This window comes from Myotis nattereri (genome assembly GCF_964212035.1).
Source record: "Myotis nattereri genome assembly, chromosome: 16".
Lineage (NCBI taxonomy): Eukaryota > Metazoa > Chordata > Mammalia > Chiroptera > Vespertilionidae > Myotis > Myotis nattereri.
In genome coordinates, this window is record NC_138091.1 from 22,151,773 (window position 1) to 22,173,124 (window position 21,352).

General features: G+C 48.3%; 1 protein-coding gene across 1 annotated transcript in view; it reads left to right on the forward strand.

Annotated features, from left to right (window-relative positions):
* The first annotated feature begins 6,379 nt into the window (after positions 1–6,379).
* PITPNA (phosphatidylinositol transfer protein alpha) overlaps positions 6,380–21,352 on the forward strand; it is a 40,461-nt gene continuing 25,488 nt past the window's right edge. The window contains exons 1-4 of the mRNA XM_081109378.1: positions 6,380–6,609; positions 11,009–11,039; positions 16,698–16,843; positions 20,876–20,967. Coding sequence (XP_080965504.1) covers positions 6,590–6,609; positions 11,009–11,039; positions 16,698–16,843; positions 20,876–20,967 — 289 coding nt within the window. The 5' untranslated portion in view covers positions 6,380–6,589. The remainder of the gene's footprint in view (positions 6,610–11,008; positions 11,040–16,697; positions 16,844–20,875; positions 20,968–21,352) is intronic.

Genomic DNA, 21,352 nt, shown 5'->3' on the forward strand with positions numbered 1-21,352 from the left:
GCAGCCAGCGTCACGTGTTTGCGTGAGTGGTGCTCGTCCCCACTAGGACAAACGCTCCCTGAGAGCTGGCACGTGCTCTGCCTCGGTCACTGTGATACTGCCAGTGCCTCAAATGGTGCCTGGCCTGGAACAGTTGCTCAATAAATATTTGGAGGGTGAAATTTAAAAAAAGAAGAGACAGAAATAAAACGAGAAGAGGCTGAGACAGAAGCTGGGAGAAGAAAATGCTCTCAGCAGCCAGGAAGGGACAGAGCAGAAGATGGAAACAGTGAAACACGGTCTCCCCGAGATACCCAGAGATGGGTTACAGGCGTGTCCGTGACCACGGCGGTAATGAGGGCCAGGCAGCCAGGAGAAACCATCCGGGGGTGGGAACCGTGAGATGCACAGACACCGAGACAAAGGCAAGAGAAAAGGAGAGAGAGAGACCAAGACAGAACAGAGAGCAGGCAGATAGGGGGAAAGGAGACAGCCGCCAAGAGAAGATGAAAGAAACAGGCTGAAGATGCTTTACCCAGAGTAGAGGGACAAAGACTGATGTCGGGTGGGGAAAGACAGGAAGGGGGTAGGGACAGAGATATGCAAAGGGGCAGAGAGGAGAGGTAACGAGAGAGATGAAAGACAGAGAGATACAGAAAAACAGATACAGAGAGACAGAGAGGCGAGATAAACTGATAGGAGAGAGAAAGAGAGAGCTAGTGAGGAGAGGTAGAGAGGGAGCTAGAGAGATGGAGAGAAGATAGAGAAGTATAAACAGATGGAGAGGGAAGGAGACAAAGAAAGGGAGACATGAGAGACAGAAAGATCATTGTGACACTGGAGATTAACTTCTTTCTCTCCTTTTAAGCCTGAAGCAAGTAGAAGTAGCTTAGGGGCAGCTATGTCCATCCCTCCTTCACAACACCTCTGCCCCCAACAATAATAATATGGAAAAGTGCCACGAACTGCACAAAATTACCTTCCACACATTGCCTCAAGGCAGGCATTTTACAAATGAAGCAGCTTAGGCACAGAGAGGTTCAGTAACTTGCACAAGGTCACACAGGTGGCAAGCGGTAGGCCGGGGACTCCAGGGCATCAGGAACCAGGGGCTCTGTTCCCACAGTGGGGCTGGTGGCTCACGATGGGGAACAGTTTGGAGTGCTGTGGTCCCTGTGTACAGTATAAGGGCTAACGCAAAGCTTGGTAGTGTTAAGAGATGTAAGAAACAGAACAACTGAAAATAAAATGTGAGCCCCGGCCCCATGGCTTGGCTGGTTGGAGCTTTGTCCCATATACCAAAAAGGTTGTAGGTTTGATTCCTGGTCAGGGCACATACCGAGGTGTCGCATTGCAGGTTCAATCCCCAGTCTGCACTGGTACGGGAGGCAACTGATCAATGTTTCTCTCACATAGATGTTTCTCTCTCTCCCTTCCTCTCTCTCTCTCAAATCAATAAACATACCCTCGGATGAGAATTATAAATGAATGAATGAGTAAATAAACAAATAAAATGTGAAAAAAATCTGACCTTGTTAAGACACTAAACTTATCTTTAAAAAAAAAACAACAACCCTAGCCCTAGCCGGGTTGGCTCAGTGGATAGAGCGTCGGCCTGCAGACTGAAGGGTCCCAGGTTCGGTTCCGGTCAGGGGCACGTGCCCGGGTTGCTGGGTCAGTCCCCAGTGGGGGGCGTGCGGGAGGCAGCCAATTGGTGATTCTCTCTCATCATTGATGTTTCTATCTCTCTCTCCCTCTTCCTTCCTCTCTGAAATAAATAAAAAATATATTTAAAAAATAAATAAAAATAAAAAAACAACACTACAAAATAATATTTTTTAGATAATTAGGGGAATGTGAATATGAACCCAATGAGATAATATCAAGAACTTTGTTAGTATGATAGTAGCATTATGATTTGTAAGAAAACATTCGTGTTCCTAGAATGCACACTGAAACATGGAGGCGGGGAGATGACATGATGCCTGACATTTGCTTTAAAATGTTTCAGAGAAGAAAAGAGATGAGGTGAGAGTGGCAAAATCTCACTGACAGTTGGATCTGGGTGATACGAGTGGGGATTCCTTAAGGCCCTCACATGGCTGCCCCTGCCCATGGAGCTGAACAAAACGGCCTTCCCGAAGGCCCCACGCTCAGTCCCTCCTGTGCGCGCCCACCATGTGACCCTCTCATGTTCTAACCCAGCGGTTTTCTTTCATATTGATCTCCGAGAGGGAGGGAGAGGGAGAGATAGATAGAAACATCAATGATGAGCAGGAATCATTGATTGGCTGCCTCCTACAGAGTCCCTACTGGGGATCAAGACTAAAACTCCCGGCCTGTGCCCTGACTAGAATCAAACCATGACCTCCTGGTTCGTAGGCCAACGCTCAACCACTGACCCACACCGGCTGGGCTAACCCAGCGATTTTCAGCTAGTGTGCTGCAACAATTTTAAAAACATGCAATACCTGGCTATTTAGTTAGGGCTGCTGATCCCTTTCCCCTTACATTGTCAAATAAACTAAGCCACCCAATGTGAGTGAATCAAGATTATACCTATTTTTTTGTGTCAAGTCGACAGGAAATACACTATTTTTTTTGGTGTGCCACAGAGTTTTAGTAATTAGTTTATGTGTGCCGTGAGATGAAATAAGGTTGAAACCTGCTGCTCTAATCAGAGGCTCCTCTCCGGCCTCCCCAGCCCCCAGATCCCATCCTCTAGAATCCTGCCTCTGTGCCTTTGCATACCCGTTTCCCTCTGAAAATGCCAGTCCCCTTTCTAGCCAAATCTGGCTCATATCCCCCTGGTCCTGGATGCTCCCTACTCCTCTCCAGGCCAGGAGGCCCCTCCCCAGCACTGTCCTTTGGGTCACACACATGCCCCTTTATTGCAAGCTGCCTCGAGTCACTCGCTAGTTTTCTGCAAGTGCAGGGCCCACGCTCCAGGAGGGCCTCCAGAGCAGAGGCTGGTTCTCAGGTAGTTTGATTGTTGTTTTGCATTTAGTTTCCCCCAGTGCCTAGCACAGCCTTCTAAACTCTCTTGGCTCAACTCTTATTTTTTTTTTTAATATATTTTATTGATTTTTTACAGAGAGGAAAGGAGAGAGATAGAGAGTTAGAAACATCGGTGAGAGAGAAGCATCGATCAGCTGCCTCCTGCACACTCCCCACTGGGGAAGTGCCCGCAACCAAGGTACATGCCCTTGACCAGAATCGAACCTGGGACCCTTCAGTCCGCAGGCCGACGCTCTATCCACTGAGCCAAACCGGTTTTGGCTGGCTCAACTCTTATTAACTAAGAGCCCGAGTAGCAATAATTCCTCTGGTCATTCCGGTCTCCGTCTAAACATCACCTCCTCTAAGAGCCTTCCCTGGCCACCTGATGCTGCCTGCCACGCCCATGCTCACCCTGTTCAGCCTCTTTTTTTTTTCTTTCTTTTTTTAAAAAATATATTTTATTGATTTTTTACAGAAAGGGAGAGGTATAGAGAGTTAGAGACATCAATGAGAGAGAAACATCAATTCAGCTGCCTCCTGCACACTCCCCACCGGGGATGTGCCTGCAACCAAGGTACATGCCCTTGACCAGAACTGAACCTGGGACCCTTCAGTCCCCAGGCTGACGCTCTATCCACTGAGCCAAACCGGCCAGGGCTATGTTTCCTTTTATTAAAGACAGGTTATTAAATGAATAAAACATGCTTTAATTTCCATATCTATAGCTTCTGGTAAATTAGTTTACATAACAGAAAAAGAATTCACCGTCAGATAATGTGCCCAGATTTTTGGTCGCCACTCTAGATGCAGAAAGGAGGAAATGGCTAATTTTGTCTGGGGGAGTCTTTCACAAAGGATGTGACTTTTGAGCTAACTCCCAAGGCATGAGTTAGCCAATCAGGCAAGGAGAGTATAGAGAAAGCACAGGAGTGTGAAAGAAAATTCCACACTGATCACAGGGCTTATAGAATAGCAGAAGATACTAGTAATCATGTGCCATGATTATCTCACTTTTACCATACTCCCCTCTCCCTGGAATCCCTCTCCCACCTCCCACTTCTACTCCTGTTCAGCCTCTTTATAACATTTATAACATGAAGCTAATTCTGTATTTATTTATATTCTGCTTCCCCCACTGAGCAAGAGAAGGGTGTCATTTTTCTTGGTCACCCCTGTATCCCGAGTGCCTAGGAAACAGCTCAGGGCGAGGCCAGGTGCTCAGTCAATATTGACTCAGTGAATGAGTAACTGTAGCTTTCCCAGCTAGACTGCAAGGTCCCAGATGGCAGGGTTTAGTTACTTCCTGGAGAGAGCCAGCCCATAGCAATTGTTATTATTCATTGATATTATTGGGGCGGGCGCCGGAGGGGGCGGGGGGCGGGCCTACACTGGGAGGATCAGAGGACCAGGCTTAGGCCACTCACTTAATCTTGGACTTTGAGTCATAGTATCTCCTCTCTTGGCCGTCTTCACAGGGCCTGGGCTTAGATCTCTCCAGGATTCAATGCATGAGTGGCCAATGTGTGCAATACTCAGGGCTGTCCCGGGACACCTGTCATGGTTTAGCAGCTACACAGCCATCTGCTCCACCCTCCCTTCCCAAGTTCGCATCTTGGGCCATCCACTGACCGTGGCCAGGGTGCTCCTTAAATCCAACACGAGTCGTTGCTTTCTCCTGTGAAAATCTGCCTTTCCTGTGTTCTCCTAAAGGCAGTCCACTTACGCTCCCAGGCCAGAAACCTCCTTCCTTTTACCCTCTCAGCCAATTCGTCAAAAACCTTGCTAATTTTACTTCCGGAGTTACTGCTGAATCCACTTCCCCTTTCCCCTTCCTTCCCACCACTGTCTTTCTTAGCCCATCTTTGCCTGGATTTCTAAAGAAGCCTCCTCACTGGCCGCCCTGCCTCTGCCCTGGCCCCCTCCACCCCCTCTCCACCCAGCCGTCAGAGTGAGCCTTTGGACACCAATCCTGCTTAAAGCCTGTAAGTGCCCACCTGTGCCCTTCAGATGGACTCCAAACACCGTATCATCACCTACCAGGAATTACATCATCTGGCCCCAACCCACCCCTGCTACCGCTCCTCAGCCACCCCCCCCCCAACTTCATGCCCCAGTCACTTCTTTCAGGCCCCCAAATGTACCTTTGCATTCACTCTGTAAACACCTCCCCTCCCAGCCCCCTACAGATCTCAGCTTAGAAGCTCTTCTTCCAGGATGCCTTGTTGACTAAGCCCGTGTTTCACTTCTCACAGCCCCTTTTTATTCTAACTGCCTGCCTCCTCCTCCTCCACCCATCAACCTACCCCCCCCCCCACACACACACACCCTGTCCCTGAGTTCCCTAAGGGCTAGGTGAACTTTACCGTGTTCACTTTCTCAACAAAAGCACAGGTTTTGGTACACAGCAGGCACCTAGCAAATACTAACTGGATGAATGACATAACACTAAAACTTAAAAAAAAATTTTTTTTTATTGGTTTCAGAGATGAAGGGAAAGGGAGAGGTAGAAACATCAATGATGAGAGAGAATCATTGATTGGCTGCCTCCTGCACATCCCACACTGGGGATCGAAGCCACAACCCAGGCATGTGCCCTTGACTGGAATCGAACCTGGGACCCTTCAGTCCGCAGGCCAAACGCTCTGTCCACTGAGCCAAACCAGCCAGGGCTGCACTAAAACTTCTGGGTGAAAAGCTCAGCCCCATCACATGCTAGCTTTGGACTTGAACAAGTCTCTGAACCTCTGCCTCCTTCTGCTCACCTGTAAACTGGGACAATAATAGTACCATTTTGGTGGTGTTGTCCTGGCAGTGGTTCTCAACCTTCTGGCCCTTTAAATACAGTTCCCCATGTTGTGACCCAACCATAAAATTATTTTCGTTGCTACTTCATAACTGTAATGTTGCTACTGTTAGGAATCGTAATGTAAATATCTGATATGCAGGATGGTCATAGGCGACCCCTGTGAAAGGGTCGTTCCACTGCCAAAGGGGTCGCGACCCACAGGTTGAGAACCGCTGTCAGAATCAAGCACTTAGAAGAGCACTTGCACGTCCTGGCTATTGCTAATTTTTTTTTTTTTTTTTTTTTACACAACCCTTTCCTAGATCTCAATCCACCCACTGGGAAGGCCCAAGCATACAGGTGCATCTGCCCCGGCTGCGGAACTGTCACACCTAAGACCCTGCCCTACACCCCGACGTCGGCTCCGCCTAGCGCCGGGGTCCTGTGCGCGCCCCGAGCCCACGGTGCTCGCCGACGCGGCGACCCTTTTAAGGCCCGGAGGCGACAGGGCGAGGAGGCCCCGCCCCCCGCGTGAGGTCAGCGCGCACGCTGCGTGTGACGCGCTGGTTGCCGCAGAGACGCCCCGCCCCCGCGCGGCGCTGCGGAACCAGAGCTGCGGGCGGCGTCGGCAGCGGCGCGGGAGGCGGTGAGGCCGGGGCGCAGGAGCCGGCGCAGCGACCGCGGCGAGAGCGGCGGGGACGAAACAGACCAAGACGAAGACGCACAGGCAGCCGGGCCGGGCAGGGCCACGGGGAGCGCGGCCGCCGGGAAGCGGGCGGGAAGCCAGGCTGGCAGCAGGCAGCCGCCGCCGAGCCGCGAAGCGACATGGTGCTGCTCAAGGAGTAGTGAGTGTCCGGCGATCGTGCGGAAGCCGGAGGGAGGCAGCGCCGGGGTGGGCGACCGGGGAGGGTGCTGGCCTGGCCGAGGGGGTGCAGCGGCCGGCCTGGGTCCGGGGGATGGCGAGCGCTGGTTGGGCTGTGGGGCGGCCCGGCAGGGGCCGAGGGGGCAGCGAGGGCCGGACAGGGCCTGAGGTGGGGCCAGTGGGAATAGGGAGAGCCGGACAGCACCTGAGGTGGGGCCCAGGGGCGGTGGTGGCTGAGTAGGCCTGAGGAGAGGCCGGGGGACAACGGGGGCCCGACAGGGCCTGAGAAGGGTCAAGGGGACAGTGGGGGCTGGACAGGACATGAGGGGCCGAGAGGATGGAGAGCCCTGGATGCGACGTGGGTTGGGTCCACAGCGGGGGCCGAGGGCCGAGGGCCCGGGCAGATCTGCAGGAGGGCTGAGCACCTGCGGGAGGGAGGGTGTCTGAGGGGCCGAGGAGCAGTTAGACCCGGGCAGGTAGAGGCGGTGAGCCGGCCCGGTGGCGGGGCGGGGTTCGGGGGATGCGCAGCACCGAGGGGTCGGAAGATCAGGTACGACAGGTCGGGAATGGAGTGGAGATGATGGGGAGGGGTGCGGAGGGGAACCCGGAGAATGCGTGGCTGCCCTGGGCATCCGGGGAAAGATTGTAATAAGTGGACTAGGGAGTCCGGGCCAGGCTTGGGTGACAGGAAGGGTCTGAGGACCTACCCTACGGTGGCGTGGCGTGGTGCCCACCTGGTAGGTACAGAAGAGGAGGTTTGGGGGCGGGGGTAGCTTGGGACTCAGGGACACTTGGGTAAGGAGTCCAGAAAACGCTGGGCAGGGGCTGGCGTGATCTGAAGGGAGCGATGGAGAGGGCGAGGATGTTGCCAGGGGAGAGGACAGTTTGGAAAGAGTGTCTGTTTGTAACATAAATATAAGAATCACTGGAGTGTGGGTGGGAAATGGGCAATCTATCTCTAGGGAATCCCCCGTCTGGGTGCAAAGAGATGGGGAAATTGCTTTGAGGAATCGAAGAGGTTGCCATACAGCCAGTCAATAGAGCAGTGGTTCTCAACCTTCTGTCCCTTTAAATACAGTTCCTCATGTTGTGACCCAACCATAAAATTATTTTCGTTGCTACTTCCTAACTGTGATGTCACTACTGTTATGGATCGTAACGTAAATATCTGATATGCAGGATGGTCCTAGGCGACCCCTGTGAAAGGGTCGTTGGACCGCCAAAGGGGTCGCGACCCACAGGTTGAGAACCGCTGCATTGGAAGAAGACCATGAAGGGTGAAGGAGCTCTTGAGTAGTGACTAGGGGGTGGAAACTAGTGACTTCCGGGAGGAGGTGCGGGGTGATGGGCTTGCCCCCGAAGTCCAGGAGATTGGGTGACAGGAGGGGATGTCTGCATTGCTGAATTTTTCAAATGTGAGATGCCCCATCCCTGAGGCTCATGGTTCCAAGGAAACATCTCGGGACTTTTTTTTTCCTTTCCAAAGAGGAGAGATTGAATGTGAGTGTGTGTGGCATTTACAGTAAAACTGTGCTTCCCTCCAGGGGAGGGCAAGTGGACAGCATTGGGCCAGAAGCCCAGGAATTTTGGGAGTGAGATGTCCAAGTAGAGAGCAACTGGTGGAACTCACTTGGTAGCCAGGCAGGTGTGCGAAGGGCTGTTTCCATGTTGTGGGTGAAGCACTTTGTCCCGTCTGACGGCTCTTGGGAAGTGTTTAGGACGTAGGGAGCTTTGGATGGCAAAGGGAGCAGAAACTCTTGTCATCCCAGCTAAAGAGTATGATTTTGAAGCCCTCTACCTGACTTTCTTGATAGCCAGTCTGATGTTGACTCAGCCAGAGCTTTATGGGGAGAGGAGGAAGAACCTTGGATGTCAACAGGAAGAGAGCATGGTGCACTTCGGATTCTAATCTTGACTGTCCAGAAAACCGGCTTTTCCCATTTTCCTGATCCCTTTTTCTGAGAATCTGCAGAAACCTGTAGTTTTGTAAAGGTGGTCAGGCGGGGAAAGGGATCTTCAAAAGGGATCCGAGTGAGTTTCAAAGAGGGCCTCTCTTCCCATTCTTTGTTCTCCTCCCCTTGAAGCCTGTTAGGGAAAGGTCCAAGGTGCTGGGGATGCAGAGCCTCCCTGGCCTGTGCGTTTCCTTCCTGCCTGACTTGTGCCCTGTGTGTGCTCAGGCATGTATGACGTTCCTGGGCAGGGGACACGGAGAGGGGCATCCGAGACGCTTGGCTGTGGCTGCAGCACTGCAGCTCTGGGAAGGGTGTGAGTGAAGGTCACACTGAAGTGAGCACAGCTCCAGTCTCAGCCCAGCACTGCCTCTGTGGCCCTCTCCTTTGGAATTGCACCCTATTGCTGCTGGGTGGTTTCGCTCCCAAGGAGCCAGGGAGAAATGTCTGGGTGTGCAGCTGTAATGTCAGCAGCCTCAGAGCATCCTGTCAGGAACTGGCTGATGCCCTTCTCTTTTTGGGGGGCAGGGGTAGACTTGGTGCCCATCCAGGGTCTGAAGGTTGTCCCTGTTGCTGTTTCTGATACTTCCTCTAACAAGATTCTCCTTGATTTGATTTCTGCAAATTCTTGGATGTGATTTTTAATGCTGTTCTTAAAGATAAAAGGCTGATTGTTTTCTAGGAAGTTTCTACTGAGGGTGCTGAAATTGTGGCCTCCAAGTTGGAAATATTTTTCTGCATTGTCAGCTTTTTCTAATGGGAGGAGAACATTAGTAGCAGCATCCAATAACCTGCAGGATTTACATTGTTTGAGTCATTCTGGAGGAGGGGAGTTAGCAGGCAGTAAAGACTTGGAGCCCATTTTGTTTTTCCTGTTAGTTTTCTGCCTGGTGTTTTGCCCATAGCCTGATGTTGTTCTCAGACCCCTCTGTGTGCTTCTTGCTACCTGGGGGATCTCTGTGGAAATAGAAAATAGTAAGCAGACTGTTTACCAGCCTAGAGCAAGAATCCTAATTGGTGAAACCACTGCATAGGATAGAGGGCATAGCAGCTCATGCTTCAGCAAGCACCCAAGATACAGGAGGCTCCAGCTAGGGCCTGGGAACTGACATCTCAGCATGGAAGTGGGCTGGTTTTATATGAATACAACTAAGCATTTTTGTGTCAGCCCTCTGACCTCACAGCTTTGAACTAAGGGTTGGCTGTTGCTCTGCCTGACAATGCAAGGCACCCGGAAGAGTGTTGCTAAGCGTCATACCAATGTGGAGTTCTGACCAGTGTGGGGACTTTGCTGGTCGTGGCTTCTCCATCAGATTTTTGGTGGTACCTCCAATGATTGGTGGTCATTGAAATGGAGAAGGAAAACAGTGATCAGTTGGGGTGCCTTTCGATAGGTTCTGGAAGCCAGACACAAATTGGGTGTCCTATCTTGGTGGCTTTGTGGTAGTAGCTTGTATTGTAATATCCTGGTTGGAGGATGCTCTTAGAGTGATTCAGCCTCCAAGAAGCTTGACCCCTTCCTAGCCTTTCACCTTGAGGGTTGGGTCCGCACATGTGTAAATCCCCAGGGCCTAATTCTTTGGGTCTGAATCCTCATCTTGGCTTCAGAGTTTGCAGGGGTGGGTCCTCCTATGTTAGCTGCTCACATTGGCAGGTTTTGTCAGGGAAATAAGTGGAGGAGAGGGAGAAGACATTTCTGAATGTGAATCAGAAGCCTCCTGGGAAGTAGCTGATGGGGGGACAGGTTTACACTGAATCACGGAGCCCTAAATGGAATACCAGAAGGGCACAGAGCGTCCTAGCCTCGAAGCACTTGGGGCCATTCTCTGCTGGGGTTTTTTTGTTTTGTTTTGTTTTGTTTTTGTTTTATTTTATTTTATTGATTTTTTACAGAGAGGAAGGGAGAGAGATAGAGAGTTAGAAACATCGACGAGAGAGCAACATCGATTAGCTGCCTCTTGCACATCTCCTACTGGGGATGTGCCCGCAACCCAGGTACGTGCCCTTGACCGGAATCGAACCTGGGACCTTTCAGTCCGCAGGCCGACGCTCTATCACTGAGCCAAACCGGTTTCGGCTGTTTTGTTTTTTTAATATATTTTATTGATATTTTACAGAGAGGAAGGGAGAGAGAGGGAAAGAGAGTTAGAGACATTGATGAGAGAGAAACATCGATCAGCTGCCTCCTGCACACTCCCCACTGAGGATGTGCCTGCAACCCAGGTACATGCCCTTGACCGGAATCGAACCGGGGACCCTTCAGTCCGCAGTCCGACGCTCTGTCCACTGAGCCAAACCCGTTAGGGCCTCTGCTGGGTTTTTGACAGTGAGTGTAGTGTCATGTGCAACAAAATGTTTAATACTATTCTAAAATGATGCTTTAAGAGCCTTGGGCAGGTTTGAGAGCCTGAACTTGTTTTCCCTCTCTTACAGTCGAGTCATCCTGCCTGTGTCTGTAGAGGAGGTAAGTCCTTCATTTTATCCATAGTTGTATATAATTGCTCCAAGTGGCCCAAACTCTTTGTGTGGTTTTCATGTTTGTTCTAACATAGAGATTGATAATCAATACTTGATGTGAATTTTCCTGGTGCTACTTTCAATTGAAAGAAAGCACTTATTATTTTTAATTTAATTTAAATTTTTTGAGGATAGGAAAGGAGGTTGTTTGTTTTTTTCCAATACAGTTTACATTCAATATTATTTTGCATAGTGGTTAAACAGTCATATACTTTAAAAGTGTTCACCCTGTGTCTTGGCTGGTGGCTCAGTGGTTAGAGCGTTGGCCTGCACACCAAAGTGTTGCAGGTTCAATTCCCAGCCCTGGTTGGGGCACATTCGAAAGGCAACCAGCAGATGAGTATTTCTGTCTCTCTCCCTCTTCTTCTCCCTCTCCTTCTCCCTCTAACTCTCCCTCTCCCTCCCTCTTTCTTTTTTTTTTTTTTTAATATATTTTATTGATTTTTTACAGAGAGGAAGGGAGAGGGATAGAGAGTTAGAAACATCGATGAGAGAGAAACATCGATCAGCTGCCTCCTGCACATCTCCCACTGGGGGTGTGCCCGCAACCCAGGTACATGCCCTTGACCGGAATCGAACCTGGGACCTTTCAGTCCACAGGCCGACGCTCTGTCCACTGAGCCAAACCGGTTTTGGCTCCCTCCCTCTTTCTGTCTCTCCCTCTCTCCCCTCCTCCCTTACTCCCTTCCACTATCTCTAAAAAAAAAAAAAAAAATCAATGGAAAAAATATCCTTGGGTGAGGATTAATAAAAATTAAAAATAAAATAAATAAAAGTGTTCCCTCCGGTATTCCCAGTACCCACCTGATAGCATACATAGTACAATATTGACTGTATTCCCTATGTTCTCCTCATATGCCTGCAGCTATTCTGTAACTACCAATTTGTACTTCCTAATCCCTTCATCTTTTTCACCCAGTCCCCCAACCCTCCCCTCTGGCAGTCACCAGTCTCTTCTCTGTAACTAAGAGTCTATTTCAATTCTGTTTGTTCATTTATCTTGTTCTTTAGATTCCATGTGTAAGTGACATCATATGGTATTTGTCTTTCTCTGACTGATTTATTTCACTTAGCATAATATTCTCTAGGTCCATCCAAATGGTAAGATTTCATAAGGATGCATATATTCTGTCAATTTAGTATTTTGGGTTTCTTCAGGCGTATACCCACAAGTGCAATCTCTGGATCATAAGGCAGTTCCATTTTTAATTTTTTGAGGACCCTCCATGCTGTTTTTCAAAGTTGCTGCTCCAATCTGCAGTCCCACCAACAGAGAAGGCACTTGCTTTGTATACCTGGGCAACTGTATACAACTTGCCTCAAGCTGTTGGCATGCTAGTTAACGGAACAGAGACTAAGTCAGCCCCCTTTACCTGATGGGACTGTGCCTGTTCAGGGACATGTTATTGAGGGGATTGAGTGTGTGCATTTCTGGGACCTCCATGACTTGAATGGGAAGTGTGCATAGCTCTCTCTGGTTGTGCAACAAACCAGCAGGGCAAGAAATCTTCGTGGCCCTCCCTAGCTATACTCTAGGTGACTGCTGGAAAGACCAAAGCCCAGAACCCTCCTTTTACGGAGGGCAGGGAGTAGCAAATGGGCTTGGCTTGCTCTTTATCCTTTTATGGTTCTTGGACCTGTTGTCTCTGTGTATGGGGATCTGGCAGGATTTGCCACAAGAAAGTTTATAGGCCATGCTGACTCAGAGTTGGTCTCCTGGACAGCAGGGAACTGTCACAGAGCCTCCCTTGTCCCACCCTTTCTCTGAACTTCCTCCACTTTCTCTCCTGGCACAGCCTTCTTTTTTGCTTCCTTCTGAATCCATAGTCCTCTCTCCACCCCCGCTTCCAGTTAAGCTTAAGTTTGGGTGAAATTTGTCAGCCAACATAATGCCCCTCAGTCATTCTCTCTTCTGCAGAGTCAGCATGAAACTCCTGTGATTAAAAAAATAAAAAATAAAAATAAAAATAAAAATAAAAGAAACTCCTGTGATAACTTCCAGTCTACTCCAGATATGAAATGGACCTTTGAAAAATGAAATCAGTACACACTAGATGAGACAAATAACCAAGCTTCTTGACCCTCCAAAAGTGGTGGGCAGATATTAGCCTCTTAGAGGATTGTCTCCAGTGGTAGGCTGCACGTCTGATAAAAGCTATGGAGACCTAGGAGGGGAGCCAGAGGTGGCCTCGAACATGATCTTGGAGTTCTGTGAAAGGAGAAGGGAAACAAGACTAAGGAAGCTGGGGAAAGGGGTGGTGGATAGATGCTGCAATCCCTGGAGGCGCCTGAGATGTCCCTGAGACCTGGGAACCACAGGCTTGGTCTGCAGGCATCCGCATGGAGGACCTTGTTAATCCACTTCCTTTGGGGGCTGTGCTGCTTTTGTGAAGATTAGCAAGTGATTTTCCCAACCAGGAAGCCAAGCAGGAAGGCTTAGCACGTCTCTTGCCCTGAAACTCAGCTCTTGAGGGTCCGATGACTCCCTCTCTGCTATACAGCATGATCCCACCTGCCAGTCAAGAAGAAGTCCCAGGAATTTGGGAGTATCTCAGTGTGGCATTTAGGGGTGACATGAATCTTTTCGCAGAGTGTTTGTTGATGGAACAAAGGGTGGGAATGTCTCTGACAGTGTGGCAGACCCAGGAGGGCCAGCACCTGTCTGTGGCACTTCCTGGCTGCTCTGTAGGAAAGTTGGAGGGGCCAGAACACTGATTGCTTATAACAGGCCAAGGAGGGAAAGGGGAACTCGAGCGTGTCTGAGATTAGAGGTTTTAGTTTGTGGTGGCTGTTTTGAAGCATTGAGGAAGTGATGGGGGCAAGTGAACAGAGCTGAAAATCCAAGCAGCCGCTGGGGCAGTAAGCACTGGTTAGGATTCCTCTGTTTGCCTGATGATGGTCAACCTGTTCTCAGTAGAACCTGCTGCTGAGAAAGCAGTGCTTGGCCTAGGTTGGAAGCAAGAGCTGCTCTTTTGATGGCTTGAACCTTAGTTCCAGAAGATCAGAAAATCTTGAATGGGAGGCCATACAGGAAACAAGTAATGATCAACCTTCTCAGTCTTTATTAATAACTCCATCCTGACTTAATGGTTCCCATGGGAGCAGCCCAGTCTTGTGTAACTGATAGATTCACTTCCTTATTGGAGACCATGATTTTAGGTCCTCAGAGCTTTCTGATTTGGGGGGAAAAGAGAAGGCCATGGCTTTATAATCATCCTGATGGTACAAATCAATATTTGGGATGGAATTAGTTTCTGGTTGGCCAGACACTTTGGCCTAACACTGCACAGGGTTTCTGGGCATTCTGCAGCAGAGCAAGAAAACTTTGGCTGTTTGACACGGGTGTGTCCACCAGTGGTTCCTGGCTTAGGGCTGCCCACCCCCTCCTGTGGGTAGGCCTGTTTTATCTTGTTTCCAGAGATGCATGGCACCATTCCCTTATGGTAACTGTCCTGACAGGGCCGTGTGGGTGGGATCAACAGCTGTGATGGTTTGTTTAATCTCAGTGTTTTAGGCCCACCCACAGCATCTTCCTGGGTTTCTACTCCCAGATTGCCCAAGTGGTGCAGTCTCTTGTTTTCCTTAACTGGATATCTTAGTTCTTTGGGACAAGGGAACAAATCTCAAGGGCAGGGAGCAGTATCCTAGGCCTGAGGCAGCTGGAATCCCAGTCTCCTCAACTCTTTATCTGCTGTGATGTCTCACCCCTGCTCCCACCTTCACCCCATTTGAGTCTAGCTGCTTTCCCGGGGTGTAGAGCCACTGTGCCACAGGGAACCCTTGGACATAGAGGGTGTCCCACTTGTGGCGTGTGGAGGCTAGTTTAACTTACCTCTTTGGATTAGCAAAACTGCCTTCACTTGTCTTACTGAGATTAAAGGATCAGAATATCAGGGGCGATTAAAGGGGGAAGGTGCCTTCCAACAGACTGATCCTCTTAGAGCCAGCCTTCTGATTTCTGCAGCTGAAGAGGAACCAATGAAAGGGATTAGTCTCTACTTGGAGCCCCTCTCCAAGCCGTGGCACCAGCCAGCCACGCAGTCCCCGCCACCAGGCCTTTTCCCGAGCCTGCCCTTTAGGATTGCTGAGTCAGTGGTTAGATGTTCTTATGACTCTTCTCTGAAACAGAATTGCTGCTCCTTCTTAGGAACCCCTGGCTCAGCCAAACCCTGACCCACTTGATAGAGGTGTGCCTCAGCTAGGGGGTGGCCTTGGAAAATTTTGCACAGGGACAGCTTGGGGTTCTATGGGGACATTGAAGCAACAGTGATGTTGCTCTGGATTAGCAAGGTCAAGATGCCTGGCTGTCACCCCAGTGCTCCTCTTTACGGGATTAACTGAGTCTTGGTTGCTTGCCTGGGCTTTTCCTTGGCATTTTGTGCTGGTTTCTGCTTTGAAAGTTAGGGCTCTTTCAGCTTTGTGGTGAACAGTAAATTGTCCTGGGCTGCTGCTTCACCTTCCAGACTTTGCCCAGAAGTTTCCCTGCGGTGCTTAGGAAGCTTCCTGGTCAAGTAAGCATCCAAGTTTGAGGTGAAACAGTCCTGGATTCTGCCTCTGCTCCTTGCTCTTGCAAGCAGTGGTTTAAATGACAGCTGCCCAGAGACACAGCCTCTCTGTTTTAATCTCAGAGGGAGAAAAATGCTCTCATCTTTCACTCCTGGGAGTACCAGGAGTTTGGGAAGGGGGCATGCGGGATGGGGAAAACCTTTATCTACCTCCACAACATGTTGGGTAATCAAATGCCTTTTTCTCATATGTGTGCCTGGTTGGCACTGGCAATGACAGGCAAGATGCATCCTGTGGTATAGATGTAACTTCCATCGTTAATGGTCCTGTTTATTCTCTTTTCACCTTATTTTTTCATTTGGACAGTTTCCTTCAGAGAGAAGGGAGCAAAGGGGCCAGGCCTGGCCACTGCCCAGGTCATTGGCCCTAACACTGAGTGTCCTGAGAGGGTCAGAGGAGGCCAGTGATCTTGACTGGTGACTTGATAGGGTGGCATGTGACCCAAATAAAGGAAAACTAGGCTTTTGCCATCTAGTAAGTGCCAAACCAGAGGGTGTACCCAGCCAGCACAGACCGTGGGGTAGGAATCTGTGCTATCTAATATGGGAAACACTTTGCTTCACCCCCATCAGGAATCTGGAAAGTATCTGGAGGTCTGTTTGCCTGTGAGGCTGTTTTCTGAGCTTCTGGCGGGCGGGGCGGGGGGAGGGGGTGGGACCATTGGAGAAAGAAGTCATGTCTTAGGATCTGTTTAAATGAATGGAATAGACTTATAGCAACTACCCCAGATCTTGTTTTAAGGGCTTAATAAAAAAGACAAAAGCTACCTTGCATTCTGTCTTCTGTTTTCTGGATGGTGGTGTGAAAATGGGAAGGATAAAATTAAACACATCTATCTGATGGCTAAAGAGAGGCCATGGAGCAGGGTTGTCAGTTGTTTTGGATGAATTTGGGCAAGGCCCTGTGTGAAACTTCAGAATGAGTTCTTAAGTTAGGGGACCCCAAAGTGACATAATTGGACAATTACTGGCAACTGGACCATTGTAACTGTTTAGAAGATTCTGCATTGACAATAACTCCCATCTCTCTGTTCTTTTAGTATCAAGTAGGACAGCTGTATTCTGTGGCTGAAGCTAGCAAAAATGAAACAGGTGGTGGAGAAGGCGTGGAGGTCCTGGTGAATGAACCCTATGAGAAGGACGGTGAGAAAGGCCAGTTCACACACAAGATCTACCACTTACAGAGGTATGTGGCCGTGCAGCAGAGCCTAAAGATGGCCTGGTTTTGAGGTGGAGATAAAGGATAATTGGGGGTTTCCAGGTCATTAGCTGGTTGCTTCACCTGAGAGTGGGTGTAGGTGGTAGTACTTCTTTGTTCATTTAAATGTTTTGGGGTTGTTTTTTGTTTTGTTTATTTTATTTTACTTTAAAATAAAAGTAATTCTTGCCCTAGCCGGTTTGGCTCAGTGGACAAAGCATCAGCCTGTGGAATAAAGGGTCCTGGGTTCAATTCCAGTCAAGGGCACATGCCTGGGTTGCGGGCTCGGTCCCCAGTAGGGGGCCTGCAGGAGGCAGCTAATCAATGATTCTCTCATCATTGATGTTTCTGTCTCTCTCTCCCTCTCCCTTCCTCTCTGAAATCAATTAAAAAATGTATATTTTTAAAAAATAAAATAAAATAAAAGTAATACTTGTCCCATCAGGCTCCCAGTCCCCAGAAGTGATAGTGTGATAGTGTTTAGTTTCTTGTGGGCCATTTCTCCAGTAATACTCATTGTCTGTGAGTATAGGTGTGTGTGTAAATGGATGTTCATTTCCTTTATTGTTATCTTTTTTTTTTTTTAAATATATATTTTATTGATTTTTCACAGAGAGGAAGGGAGAGAGATAGAGAGAGTTAGAAACATCGATGAGAGAGAAACATCGATCAGCTGCCTTCTGCACATCCGCCACCGGGGATGTGCCTGCAACCAAGGTACATGCCCTTGACCGGAATCGAACCCGGGACCTCTCAGTCCGCAGGCTGATGCTCTATCCACTGAGCCAAACCGGTTTGGGCCCTTTATTGATATCTTAACACAGATGGGATCATACTATACACACTTGACTTTGCTTTCTTGTTAGTTATCATATCATAGCTTTCTTTCACTGTCAGCATATTTGGCCTCATTCTTTTGAAGTACGCATAGTATTATTTTGTACAGATGTGCTGTAAGTTTTTCCCCTTTCCCCTTTTGATGTATGTTTATAGTCATTTCCAGATGTTTACATACAGTACTCCAGTAAAACGGTTGTGCAAAGCTTTTGATGTACTTGTGTGTGTAAATCTATAGTAAATGTTCCTTCCTAAAAGTGAGATTGCTGCGTCAGGTAGTATTTTAAATTCTGATATTGTGAAATCAGCTACCAGAAAAATTTTGGTGCCTCTCTTTGGATCAAAGACATAAATATTTAAATATTTGAACTGATTTGTGTACTAAAATCCATAGCAAACCACACAAATTTGCTGAATCCCTAACCAAAATAGTAATACAAAGTGTGGCAATGTAGTTGTGAGTACACAAAACACAGAGTTTATTCTTTTTAAAAAAATGTATGTTTTTTTTGTGTTTTTTTTTTAAAGAGAGAGGAAGGGAGAGAGAATGAGAAACATCAATCAGCTGCCTCCTGCATGCCCCCTACTGGGAATCGAGTCTGAAACCCCAGGCGTTTGCCCTGACTGTAATTGAACCAGCAATCTCTCCGTGTATGGGATGACACTCAACCAACTGAGCCACACCGGCCAGGGCCACAGACTTCATTCTTGTATTATTATTTTTTAAAAATATATTTTTATTGATTTCAGAGATGAAGGGAAAGGGAGAGAGAGAGATAGAAACATCAATGATGAGAGAGAATCATTAATTGGCTGCCTCCTGCACGCCCCACACTGGGGATCAAGCCCGCAACCCAGGCATGTGCCCTTGACTAGAATTGAACCTGGGACCCTTCAGACCACAGGCCAGTGCTCCATCTACTGAACCAAACCAGCTAGGGCTCTTACAGTATTATTAATAATTACATTATTTTCCATACAAAACCTACTTTTGCCACACCCTGTATTTCAGCAAACTCTGAGCCAACCCAAAAGGTGTTGATAATAATAGTAAACATGTATCAGCTTGAATGGCAGTTGAACCAAGCAAGTTTTAGAAACTATCTAGAACTGGAAAAAATAAACCTGAATATTTTTTTAAATTGTGGTAAAGTATGCATAACAAAAAATTCAACATTTTAAGTGTATAGTTCAGTGGCATTAAGTATATCCAAATTGCTGTGCAACTTACACCTGAATCTTAATTTCTAGTCACCAGACTGAACTAAAACCAGTTTCATCTTCATTGGTAAAATCCCTGATTGAATGTAGTCTGCCCCTCCAGAGATGTGAAAGTGCTAGCTAGCCCTGAGGGGGCCAGGGTTTTGTAGTGTGGGAGCCCGGAGGAAGCAACACTGTGAGGTGGGGGGGGCGGGTCTCACTGTGTTCCCATAGTTAATTAAAATAAGGCTCCAAATGTATGTCAACGATAGTTGAGAAAAATTTTTTTTTAAATTTAAGGCTCAAGATATGTCTTCTCTGTAGTTGCATTTGTATTTTTCAAAGAGGATTTTGAAAAGAGAGAGTGAGGTTGATAGAAGGGCCAGTTGGTTCCTCAGCTCATTTGGTCCAACCAGAGTTGCAGAAAGGAGGTCTGCAGGACCTGTCTTTCCCTCTTCCTTACAAAGGAGGGTGTAAACTTTGAGCTGCTACCAGTACTCCGTTAACTCCACGCAGCTGCAAAAAAAAGTTTTTTTAAGTGCTGAATGCCACACCACCTCTCCTCATGAGGACCATCTAGTTGCCCCAATCAGAAGCACAGGTTCACCACCACCCTCTTCTTCATCCCTTATGTCAAATCCCTATTGACTCTATCTCCTCAGTACCGCCAACCTAGCCATTTCTTTCCATCATCTCTTGCCTCCATTTCTGTAGTAGTTCCTAACTGGTCACCTTGGTTTCCACTTCACACAGCTTTGAGTGTTCTTTCTAGAAGACAGATCTGTTGCTCCCCAGCTTTAAAAGCTATAGATGGCTTCCCTTTGCCCTCAGGATAAAGTCCATACTCTTTGATGTAACCTACAAGATCTTTTATGACCCAGCCTCTGCAGGTTCTCTTGTTCCCTACCTCATCCCTTACACCAGGTACTCTGAACTTCTCTCTCTTCTCCAAACTTTTCTTACCTTACTCTTATCCTTTTGTCTTGCTCAGTCCTACTCACTCTCTGCTCTGTGTTCATTTAATCCTTCTCCTGAGGAGCCTCCCCATGCACCATGCTGCCTGCACCATGTTCTCCTGCGCTGTCCCCCAGAGCCGTGTGCTTACCCATTGTGGCACACAGTGTTGTTCCCTGTCTGGTTAAACTCCCCACTGGAATGTCAGCTCCTTGAGGGCAGGACCTGTATGGTGTCTGTATGTATCCTGGTGCCTGGCACATGGAACTACTGACCTGAATGAGCATGCAGTGAGTGGATGAACTCAGGGCTGCTCTGAATTCTCTGAGTTAGCTCTCTTTGAGGTTAGCTCTCTTTTCTTAGGCCTCAGGCACTAAAGCTGATGATATTGTTGGAGCCTGCTAAAGCCTGCTTAGAATACCAGTGAAAGATTAAGGAAGAGAAATATATATACCTTAAATGGGGGAGGGGCTCTTACTGAACCTGCTTTTCTGTAATCTGGGATACGAAGAATTAAATAGAAGAAAATATTTTGTCCTGGGAGGCATATGGCCCTGAGGGCTTCCTGGCATCCCAGGACTGACAATGAGAAGATCATCAGATCTTCTGGAATGCCATACTGAAGTTAGTCAGTCAGTCTGTCTGGCCCATAAACCTGGACTGGTATTCTCTTGGAGGTATGTCATCCATGCCGTGTGGAATATGATGCCCCGGGCCCAGTGAGCTCTGGAAAAAAAGCATACTGATAATGTAATGGCTGATAAGCCGCGGCAGGTAGCCCACAGTCTCACCTCCTGTCCTGTTCCTGGTGGGGCAAGATGTGGGTGGATGTTAGTAGCCCAGCTAGGGGTTCCCGCTCTGACAGGTGGCTTCTCACCCAAAAGAGTAACCTACTTACCTCATGGAAATTTACTTGTCAATTCCCCATTGAAGAGGCTAGGGCTGTGGCCTGAAGAGTGTGATGTAAAAGTCCATTGTCTTCTCATTCTCTCCTCCATTTCTTTTCATAACCCCTTTTTCTTACTATAGCAAAGTGCCCGGGTTTGTTCGAATGCTGGCCCCAGAGGGAGCCCTGAATATACATGAAAAAGCCTGGAATGCCTACCCTTATTGCAGAACTGGTGAGTGCAGACCTGGCTAGAAGCTGGGGTTTGGGCCCCAAGCCAGAAGATGTGGTCAAGTAGACCCAGCGGTGGGGACGAATTGGGGTTTTGTGTCCCATGTTCATTTTCTGGATTAAGCCAGTGGGAAGATGAGTTTAGGAATTTCCTTCAGACCTGAGGCTGATGGAGTCATTGTTGTCTAGTAATTTGGCAGCCAGCTGGGTGGAAGCCACCACATAGCCATGGCCTGAGCTGGCACAGAACCAGCCCTTCTTATTTAGGGGATGGTATGATAATTTTGATTGTTTTTACTGATTACGAAAGTACTGTTCTCTGTTTATATTTTAGAAAATAAATAGAAACAGAAGAAATTAACCACCCATGCTTCTCTCTCTCTCTTTTT